An 11,695-nucleotide genomic window follows, 5' to 3' on the forward strand; every position below is an offset into this window, starting at 1 on the left:
AGGAGGGGAAGAATGAAGCGGGGGAAATCGGAGGGGTAGACGAACCATGAGAGACGATGGACTCTGAAAAACAAACTGAGGGTTCTAGAGGGGAGGAGGGTGGGAGGATGGGTTAGCCTGGTGGTGGGTATTGAGGAGGGCACATTCTGCATGGAGCACTGGGTGTTATGCACAAACAATGAATCATGGAACACTAAAAAAAAAAAAAAGGTGCGTTACTTCTCAGAAAAAAAAGATTAGGTTATTCAAACTTAGGCTCAAGGGTTTAGGATTTGAAATAATAATCATTATTATTTTTTTTCAAATCCCTGGTAAAGGAACTGATATTTGCATTTGTAAGTTTGGGGTCTTTTAGTCAGTGACTAGTCCCGTTTCTAGAGGTAGATGTTCTTCAGACTACTTCAGAGTAACTATTACTGGGGCTTAACTCACCTTGCTTCTCTCTGAAGAAAAGTATTATGCCTGCCAGCCCATAGCTGGGTATAATCTCACTTGACTTTTGTCCTTCTAAAAACTGCCTTTTTTGTACTGGGCAATTCTATTTTAATGTGTTGATGTATCCAGATCAATTAAGTTTAAATAAATAAATAAATAAATAAAACTGTGCCTAATGTATGTGTAAAATGTGAAGAAAAAGAAAAAGATCTAATACTAAGAGTCTGTTATATGAAGAAGTATTATCTATATTAAGTCCCTTAATGTTCATTCCTGCAACCAAAAGATAGCATTCCCAAATTACAGATGGGCAAACTGAGGCTCATAGAGCTTGTGGGACTTGCCAAAGTTCAAAACTACTGGAAGCCAAAACCAAAAACTGGAAAAGCTATTCCACTGTGGACATCTTGGAAAAATCTAAATCAGTGTCACTGGCTTTTAACTTCTTAAATTGCAGAAAAATGTTTCCATGATTTTTTTAAGGAAGAACAGTTTTACCACAAATTCAATTTCCCACATCCAGTGCAGTTCTAATGAGGATGAGAAGAAACAATTTAGAAGAGTTGATTCAAGTGAGAATCACTGGCAACCACTCGGCAAAAATAAAGAACAGTACAGCTAACATCTATTCCATTTTACCCCTACGATGCTTTTTTTATATTCTCTCTTCGAACCCTAACAACAATCCCATGAAGTAGGTGTCACTAGAAGCCAAGGATCCTGGACTTACAGGGGTTATCCTTCTTGCTTTCAAACACACAAATGACATAATCGGCAATCTGCTCTTCTGAATCCTGGTCCAGACTGTGTTACTCTGATATGCCTGCCTCCTAGGAGAAAAAACATCCATAACCAAACTTTCCACCTTCAGCCAACTGTGTTTTTGCAAACATCTGTGTTTTAAAAAGTGGATCATAAAATACAAAAGATAAAACTGACCCCATCATAGAAAGTTCAGGGTTTTATTAGCTTTCCAAGTTTCCTTTAAAAAAACAATATTCCTGACAGTATGTGCCTTCAAAATTTAAAATATACTCCTTTCATAGTTCTCAGACAATACAAATGCTCAAATACCACCATCTGCCAGATGCAGTTGTTTAAATAGTTATCAATCCAAATGATGCACTTTCACTAACAGATCCTCTTGATTTGCTTGAAAGGTTTTTTCCAATCTCTAACAAAGTGGTAAAAGTACCAAATTCTACATTCAACTTTAATGGATTCAGTGATTAGTCATATCCTGTGTGGTGGTACATCAGGAACCAATATCCTGTACATTTTACCTCCCTCTTCTGCAGGTGCTGCTGTCTGTAATAAGAGAAATTTCAGTTTAGAGTATAACCCTGCTGGGCAGGAACCCAGCTAACTATTATTCACATATGACTTTGCACAATGGGTTTCAGAATTATAAATTATGCATCTTAAATGCCTTTGTGGTAGAAGAAAGTTTGTTCCCTGGAAAATAGTTTATTTTTTAATTCTAGATTTAATATTGGACTCAGAAAATTAAAACAGACATAAAAAAATTTTCCAATATTTATTAAACGTTAAAGAAACAGAAAAAAAGGGGCGCCTGGGGGCCTCAGTAGGTTAGGCATCTGCCTTCGGCTCAGGTCATGATCCCAGGGTCCTGGGATTGAGCCCCATGTCGGGCTCCCTGCTCCGCGGGAAGCCTGCTTCTCCCTCTCCCACTCACCCTGCTTGTGTTCCCTCTCTCGCTGTGTCTCTCTCTGTCAAATAAATAAATAATTAAAAATTAAATAAAATTTTAAAAAAAGAAACAAACTCAGTCTCAGATCAGCCATCTACATGAAAATGATACTACCTTCTTTATATTTTTAATCTGTTAATACATATTTTTAGTATTTAGTAATATTAGGTTTTTGAGATATGCAGCGAATTATTTTCTGAAGTGCTAGAGAAGGAATTTTTATTGTATGAATTTTATTGTATTAATTTTTATTGATTTTTATTGTAGAATATCTCAAACAGGCTTTTTCAAAAATATAAACCCTATAATATAGATTAATTTTCTACTCTAAAGAGATGTGATACAAATAACAAGAAAAACCATACACCATAAAAAATGGCTGAGTTCCAAAAAAAAAAGTCATACAGAGTCTGAATATTAAAGATAATCAAAAGGGAAAAATAATATTGACCTGTCATGTCTAAAACCACTTAAATTTGGGGCGCCTGGGTGGCTCAGTTGGTTAAGCGACTGCCTTCGGCTCAGGTCATGATCCCAGGGTCCTGGGATCGAGTCCCACATCGGGCTCCCGGCTCAGCAGGAAGCCTGCTTCTCCCTCTCCCACTCCCCCTGCTTGTGTTCCTGCTCTCGCTGTCTCTGTCAAATAAATAAATAAAATCTTAAAAAAAATAAAAAATAAAACCACTTAAATTTATACTACCATAAAAATAACTTCCAGACTACATACATGTATGTATGTGTATACACATATCCTACATTTAGTATCAGGCACTGCCATATATTTAGTTATACTTCACAAAAGGAATAGTGTCATTAAGTCACTTCTGAGCGTGTAATTTATCCTAAAAGACACTTCTCTTGAGATGGTAAGGAATTCTGAAGGACACTCCAGGCAAAATATATCCTCACTTCCAACAGCATGTGTTTGACCTAGGGGTCAAGCCCCATCATTTCAAAGTAAGGGAAGCAAAATATTTTCACAGGGAGGGTGGGTGAGTAAGAGATTCTGCACCCTGTCTACTCCTCTGAAAAGCCATTGCACATCACTCATACCTCATGGTTCCATGAGCACCATAACGAACATACAGATTAGGTAGGAGCGTCTCTAGCTCTGGGACTGGCAAAAGGAGCCAGCCCAGAATTTCTGAATATGCGAAGATGAAGATGGGAAAACTGAGCCCCACAAGCTTGTGAGATTTGCTAAAGCTCAAAATGACTGAGGATCAAAACCAAAAACTGGAAAAGCTCTTCCACTATGGACATCTTTGGAACCTCCTAATCAACCTTCATGCAGCAAAGGCAGCTAGTGAGCTAGGCGGGAAGGAATCTCTGGCCAAAGGAGAACAGGAGAACTGTTGGGGAAGCCTGTAAGGAAGGAGAGAGGTTAACAAAGGAGAGTCCAGGGGACTTGGAGGCTCCGCAGTGAACAGCTTAACGGACAGCAACAGGACAGAGTGACAGGCCCAAGAAAGCAGGGTTTACACACTGTATGGAAAACTCCTAAAAATAGCCAGTTTTCACTTGAGATTTCTGAGCATCTCTGACACAGTAATACATGTTTTATGGGACTCTCAGAACTATAAAATACCTAAAAAGTGAGCTTTGTTCATAGTGACTTATGTAGTTTGTTTTTTAACATCTTTACTGAGACAGAATCACAAACCATAAAATTCACCCATTTAAACTGTACAACTCAAAGATTTTTACAATATTCACAGAGTCATACAATCACCACCACTATCTAAATTTAGAACATTCTCATTATCCCCAAAGCAAACCCACTAGCAGCCACTCTCCATTACTCCCAAACCCAGCCCTCAACAACCACTACTCTACTTTCTCTACTTATGGATGTGCCTATTCTGGTCATTTTGTATATACCGAATCATATAATATGTGGGCTTCTGTGACTGGCTTCCTTTCACCTAGCACGATGTTTGCAAGGTTCATCCATGTTGCAGCATGAGTATTTCATTCATTCTTATGGCTGAGTAATATTCTAATGTATGGATAAGCCACATTTTGTTCTGTTGGTTGGACATGTGGGTTGTTTCCATTTGGGGGCTGTTATAGATAATGCTGCTATGAAGACTCATGTACAAAAAAAAAAAAAAAAAAGACTCATGTACATGATTTTTGGGTGGACATGTTTTTATTTCTATTATACGTATATTTTATAGTCTATTTTTAAGAGAAAAAATTAAATAATTGATATTTCAAGTCATTTGGATATGGAGATTTCAATTTTATTTCTAAGTTCCAATATCAGTGGATAGAAGAAAAAGATAAGCAAAAGTAATATTTAATGTCGTAAACCATCTAAAGATGGCAAGCCAGACACAAGAAGACACAAAGCTATGAAAAAAAGTCATTTGTACATACTCCTTCCAAGTGAAAAAAATCTTAAATAAGATAAAACAAATGACTAAAAAACAAAAATCACCTTTCTACCATGTTCACACAACTCTGCATTTTTCATAAAGCTTTCTCTATTTTCCATGTAAAACAGAAAAGATATAAAAAATCAATAAAGTTATATAAATTTACTGATCCCCTACCTCTCTCTACTGCCACTGACCTTGGTCTTTGCTAGGCGTGTTGTATGAGTGGCCACATAGGAGGAAAGCACATTTTGTGGGCTGAACCAATCATTCTACCCTGTGGAAAATAGACTGTGGAAATCACCTCCCTGGACCAGTTTTACACATTTCTTTCCATCCTTGAAAAAAAATGCATAAGGCTCCAAACATCTATTACATGTCCAACACTAGTAAGCTGCATCCAGTTCTACAGGGAGGTAAAAACCTCCCAGGACAGATGGAGGATTAATAATGGGTTAGTGGTACAAGTGAGACTAAATATTACCTCCTTGACCACCTCAACCAGGTTCACCATGAGCCAAGAAGGCACTTCATGTCAGCCAGACTCTCTCTGTGAATCTCAGATCCTAAACATTTCTATTTACTGCTGGCATTTACCCAAGGATCCCAGCTGACAGAATCAGAGGCGCCAGACCCAACACAGGTATGTTTCAGGGCCAGATTCCCACACTGCTCTGGCCACCTGCCTTGAACCAGGCCCAATGCAAACCCTATGACTATCCCTCTGCTTGGTCTGAAAACAGACTGAACTCCTTCAAAAGAGTTGACACAAAAGAACAACTTCCAGGTACTCCAAATCACACTAAATCTTAGTGTCAATTATAATCTGTTTGTACCAATATGCCAAACACACCAAACCCTAAAGTGCTGGTTATACAGTCTTCCAAGTAAAAGTATACTTTTTATGTAATAATGTGCGTGTTGTGTTTATTCTCAACCTTTTATTTACTCAACCTGTAAGATTCCTTTGCAGCAGATGTTGGCTATACAAGACTGAGGCTGGGCCATTGCCCCCAAGCATTTCCCTGGAGGAGCTCAGTTGTCTTCTGCAGATTAACACACTGAAGTACCGCACAGTAACACTCATTCATCCAGGTCAGTACAGGAGCTAAGGCCCCAGGAGAAGCACAAAGTGGAGAGCCTCAAACAGCTTGAGATGCAGGGCTAGCCTCCCAAAGATGGCTGGTCTGAGATGAGGCTCAATAAATGAGCAGGCGTAGAAGAAGCGGGCATGGAGGAAGCAAGCGTTCGAGAAAGAAGAAACAGACAACACCAGAGCAGAGGCAGGAAAGTGTGAGCAAGTCCAAGTGGGTGGATTATGGGATGGGGGAGCCCAGTGAGGGACAGGCTATGCTGAGGTGGCAGGACCTGGCCTCTGGGGAAAGCAGGTGCAGAAGCACTTACATAGAGGAGTACAATGAGATTTGCATTTTAGAAAGATCAGCCTTTCAGACACATTGCATTTCTTTTTCATTTTTGAGAGGGAAGACAGAAAATGTTAATAAAACAACATTTATTTCATTTCACTATTTTTATGCTTGCCTCTATTGTCATTCAAACTCTACAATATTACTATTTTCCTAAAAGTTTCAATAAGCTTGTAAATGTGTAACAAGCAGTTATAGATGTATTTGCAGGAAAATCTCACATCAACTGTTAAGATTTTTCATAAAAACCAAGACTTATATGTTTTTAGTAATCAACAGTCCTCCCCCTCCAAAAATAGAAAAGCATATTTTCAAAAGTTACTGTCTGTAAACTCAAGTTTGTTTGTTTTAATAACAACAAATCACTATTAAACAACTCAGGTTCCCATGCTTCAGGGACAAAAGCTGTGGCCCAAAGGCCAGAGGCCCAGATAATCAACCTAGAGTAAAGCCAATATTGGCAGCATTTATATTCACACACGTATGCACAGGCACACACACACGCACACACTTTGCTCTTCTGATTGCAGTGCTGCTTAGGCAAATATTAACATTTTTACCTACTCTTTAATTAAATTATACACTACCTTCCTAAGTGAAGAAGAAAAAACCAAACAGGAATAATAGGATACTTGGGAAAGTTTCCCAGCAAGTAAAACCGGTGAGTAAAACATTAGTGATTCAGCTCCAGCACTGAAGAGTTTCACATTCACCATCCGTTCAGTGCTCACATTAACCCTGCAAGGGAGGAACCCACTTTAGACATAGGGAAATGCATTTCTGTAGGGTTAGTTTTCCCAAGGTTAAATGGTAATAAAAAACAGTATTACCAATAATACATCAACCTAGGTCTCCAAACACAATCCAAAGCTCCCACCACCCCCCAAGAGAAGAGGGCTATGGGGGAAAGCAGTGAGTTAAAAGGTTCCGGCAACTCCCCTCCCTCACTTTACCCTTCTATTCCTTACTCAGCATTCAGCAGCATTTTAGACTGAAGGCAGATCCCATCCAAACAGCTGTTCTAGATATCCTCCCAGAGGACCATTAGCCCGTATTGCTGCCCTGCCCAAATACCCTACTCCTTCCCGTACCGTTCAACTATACAAAGTCCCAGTGTCATGCCCTGGCATTCACAATCCTCCTCCTGATCCTGACCCACCATCTGGCATGAGTGCTCCACAGGAGCCAAACTAGCCCCCAAAGCATGAATCACCTGTGTTCACACAATCCCCTCCCTCCCACCTCTCAGGATAGCAGCAAATGCTCTCCGGAGTCTCATGCCTGGACCCCAATGCAGGCCTTCAGAACCAGGACATCTTAGCCAGGCAGATGCTTTCTGAGATCACTCCACCATCCATTTAGGAAGCACTGCCCTCTCATAGGGCTAAGCCCAATACCAACTCTAGTGACCAAATAGGATCCCCCTCCCAACCCAATGCCATAATAACCACTCACACCTCTGAAATCTAGAAGCAATTACTGTCTGTACCACCCTGTTGCTGATTAATGCTCCCACCTACTGTTACTATTTTATGTACTCATCTGGTCTCCTAGATTATATTCTTCTCGAGAGCAAGAATTTCATCTTACATTTCCCCATAGAGCGTAACGTTTTGTACACAGCAGCCCTCCAAAATATCAACATGTTTTTGAACAAACACGAAGATTTTCTTATCTTTCTCCTAACCAGATTTAGGATGTACAGCAGGAAAAATGGGAAGCTTCAGGGCCAGACTTGATTCACTCAAAATTCAAGACTGGCCAGCAAAGAAACCTCAGAAACCAAGGGCACCACACTAAAAAGTCACTGCAGTTGGTGCTCTGCACCCTGTGTCCATCAGGACTCAAGGATGAGTCAGGCTGCAGGCACGAGAAGAACGAACAAACACATATACAGCAGACAGTCCTCCAATTCGAAGCACCCGAAAATAGTTCCTGCAACATAATTCTCAATGTCTAGCAGAACACCCTCCTTAAGCAGGGTCTGGATGAGGATGGGTGGGTGGAGATGGGACAGCCAAAACATTTTCACCCATCAGTGATCATAAGCAGAAAAACATTTTTTCACTAGAGGAAAAAAAAATGCTATGACTAAGTGTAAGCCTTTAAATATCTGCTTATGGAGGACATTTCTGGTATTAAGTCACACCACTCGACTGTCCAGAAAAAATTGGTTTAACCTGAAAAGAGCTCAAATATAATGCCAAATAGCCCCATCACACTACAAAATGCTTATTGCAGAGAAAGCCTTAGTGACTTGGGATCTTTCTTTCCCTTTTCCTTTATTTTTTTTTGGGGGGGGGTTGGCGGTGGGAGGGAAACTTAGTTGACTTTTATACAAAGCCATAAACATGATCTTTCCACATTTTTCCCCACCAAATGGGAGTTTGTGTCAAGCCACATGTCACCTAGCAACTTAAACACCACTCCACAACTAGTCAGCTACCCAATTCTTCGTACAAAATTTACTTTGTCCTATTAAACAATAAGAGGTAAAAAAGAAGTAAGAGTTAAAGCAAGTGTTAATATGTGTTAGCTTCATAATCACCTTAAATAAGGTGGGAGAAAAGAGAAGAAAGACTAAAGTTTAATCTTAACCATTACCTAACAATTTAAGAAGAAAAAACACCAATGAACCTGGAAGACACTCAGGCTCTTGCAACATCTGAGAGTCAACAGTCTTGTGATCCAATGATTAAACTCTGTGTACTACAAAGTCCATCTTAAAATTCACCTACTGAACTGTGAATTGCACTGAAAGAGCCTTTAAATAATTTTAGAACGCCCTGACTCATCTCTGACTCCTCCTTCTCATTTACATCCAACTCCGATGCTACCATCACCCTGAGAATCACCCTTCCTTCCATCTCCACCTGGTCATCTCACACTTACCCTCTAAAAACTCAGCTCATACGCCCCTTCACTTAGGCATACCTCCCCAGACTCTCTTAAGAAAACCGCACTCCCTTTTCCATGTTCCCAGGTCACTCTGAAACAACTACCACTAATATTTAAAAACAAGGTCCAGATGTATCACTAAGACCCCTCAGTTACATCTACCCAACATCCCAGACACATTCCCTTCTCCCTGCACCACAGCATGATAGTCCAGAACACCGTCTCCTTCACTTGAAGGACCTCAGAGCCTCTCGTCCTAGACTCTTACACTCCCAACTTCCACAAAGCAGCCAGTGGGTCCCCTGGATGTCCAGCACCCAGAACAATGCCTTGAATAAGTAAATGCTTCAGAATTTCTGCGGAAGGAATGAATGACTGGATCAATCAACTACATTTTTATCTCCCAAACAGGCTTTTCGACCAATGTCCACGGTGTGCATAGTGAAACACAACTAATTTTAACAAAGTAAAATTAGTAAAATGAAAGGAAATGTCCTCCCTATTCAGTAACACAGGCACACTGCCTAGGTTATATTATTGTATTTCTCTTTCCTTTCACAACTTATTTTGGTCTCCAAAGTGCATAAGCAACCTGATTATTGATTTAGAACATTTAGATCATAAACTGCCATTTATAAACAATCTTTTAAAATGCTAAATGTAGGTTTAGAGAGTTATGTTTCCCCTTGTCAGCACTGCAAGATAAACGGGTGCCCAATTTCCACTAATTTTATTTGATTTTCAGTAACAGTTAAACCAACTGTAAGGAACATTTTAGAGCTGTTAAATATAGTCAACATCTTCCATCTTTATGTCAGGTTCCTAAACGTTCCCCGGATGATCTTCAAAAGGCCAAATTTACCCTATTCTTTCCAATATATGCTAAAAAACAAACAACAGTGTAAAAAGTTTTTCTCCCTTAATTTCAGAGATTACTGGAGGGCGCACCCTGTATACACTCAGGCTGGCAAAGCCACCGGCCCCTCGCCTGCCGCCCCAAAGCCCACAGAAGCTAGGCCACTCCACTACCGGAAACAAATGAGAAATTTTTTAAGTGAACATGCCTTCCACCAAACGTTACTCTACAGCAAAGGAAATATCCTCAGGTGCTTGACAGAAACTTCGGAGGCGTAGGCTGTTGTCAAACACAGACAGCCGATAAAACAATTTAACAAAATGCCTTTTCACTTCTGACACATTGTAGAGGAATGCAGTTAAGTGGAGACAATGTTATCACTCCACGAAGAAAAAGGGAAATCTACTCCACTCCGAAATCAGGCCCTAGCTCCGCAGCCCCAGCACCATATGGAACTAGTTCCAGATAGGTAAACGCTGAGGTCCTCGCAGAAAAACTTTTAATTCGGTGACTGATTTCAGGGTTGTGCCGTTTAAAGGGCTCCTGCACGGGAGCCCCTCAACACCGAGATTCCGTGCCCAACCAATGTCCGCGAGCCCATGGAAGCGCGTGTCCCTCTCGGGGCTGCCGGCGACTCTCCCCCACCAGCTGCCCCCAAACCGCGCCGCGCCGGTCCTGCCCGCGCGCGACCGGGAGACGAAAGGGCTCGTGGCTTCGGCTCTTTCCCCCGCCCGGACGAAGGCAGTGTTGGAGTACAAATGCAGCCGCTCTCCGCCGTGCGGGGAATAATTAAACTCTCCTCCAACCAAAAAAAGTTCCTTTTCCCCAGCCTTTGCCGCGGGGCCTGGGAGCGGGGAAAGGCCTGAGGCTGGATTTCAACCGCCTGCAGCCTGGGGAGAGGCGTCCGGCCAGGTTTCGCCCGCGCCCCGGAGGGCTGAGTTCGGGCTCGGTTCCTAGGACAGGCTCCTAAGGGGCGCCTGTGGCCGACGCCCGCCCCGCGGCCGGAACCCCGAGGGACAGGCGGGCGGCGCTCGGCCGGGGAGGAGCCGCGGGGTCCGGCGCTCTCACCCGGGGCTGCGCCCACCCCACCCGCCCGGCCCGCGCGGAGAACTTTGCCGCCCGCAGCCTGGGGCGGGGGGCGCCCGCGAGGCCCGGCCCGGCCGCCGCACTTTCCCTTTCCCCGCCTCCCCTCCGTCTCCCTCCTCCCCTTTCCAGGAAGCGCCATATTGATCCCGGCGCCTTCCCCCTCCTCCTCTTCCTCCTCCCTCTCCTCCTCCCCCCTTCTCCCGCCCCCACCCCTCGCGCCCCGTGCGCCCCCGGTCCCTCACCTTGGCGATGGCCTTCCGGTAGCGGGTCACCGCTTGCTGGATGAGGCTGAAAACTTTCATGTGGCCGTCTCCGCACGGCACGACCACCCGGGTCCTCCCGAAGCACACGGTCACTTTCATGCCGCCGCCGCCGCTGTCGCGGGCCGGCCCGCGCCCCTCGCTGACCGCGGCCGGAGCGGCCCCGGGCAGGGGCGGCTGGACGCTGGGCGCGGCGGAGCCGCTGCACGGGCGCGCGGGAGGCTAGGGGCGCGGGCAAGCGGCGGCGCCGGGGGGCCGCTCGGCTAGCATGCCCGGCCCGTCGCGGCCGCCCTCGCCTGGCCCGGAGCTCGCCTCGCCTCTCCCCGCTGCAGCGCCCGCAGCCTCCGGCCACCTGTTCTGCGTCTCGGCGCGCTGGACGGCGGCGGCCCGGGGCTGTGTGGCGCTCGCGCTCACTCGGGGCCGCTGGGGGAGGGGACGGCGGCGAGGGGAGGGGAGGAGGAGGAGCAGGGCCGGGCACACAACACCGCGCACATGCGGCAGGGGGAGGCGCGGCCCGCTCCCCGCGCGGGGCGGAGCGCACGGCCGCGGCCCCACGCCCCCGCCGCCTCCCTCCCCAGGGCGCGGGCAGCCGCGGGACCCCGACCGCACGGCCCGCCCCTACAGACGGCCTTCCGCCGGGG

At 44.5% G+C, this 11,695-nt stretch overlaps 1 protein-coding gene across 19 annotated transcripts in view; it reads right to left on the bottom strand.

Moving 5' to 3' along the window:
• Positions 1–11,469, bottom strand: part of PARD3 (par-3 family cell polarity regulator) — a 624,325-nt gene extending 612,856 nt beyond the window's left edge. For 6 of the 19 annotated variants that reach the window (XM_081820859.1, XM_081820848.1, XM_081820854.1 and 3 more), the window contains exon 1: positions 11,037–11,467. In XM_081820859.1, the coding sequence (XP_081676985.1) occupies positions 11,037–11,156 (120 nt within the window). In that variant the 5' untranslated portion in view covers positions 11,157–11,467. Of the gene's footprint in view, positions 1–11,036 lie in introns of all 19 variants that reach the window. The other 13 variants (XM_081820858.1, XM_081820857.1, XM_081820850.1 and 10 more) reach the window with 7 other exon arrangements.
• Between the last annotated feature and the right edge of the window lie 226 nt (positions 11,470–11,695).

Source organism: Leptonychotes weddellii, chromosome 5, assembly GCF_054177405.1.
Source record: "Leptonychotes weddellii isolate Sample4059 chromosome 5, ASM5417740v2, whole genome shotgun sequence".
Lineage (NCBI taxonomy): Eukaryota > Metazoa > Chordata > Mammalia > Carnivora > Phocidae > Leptonychotes > Leptonychotes weddellii.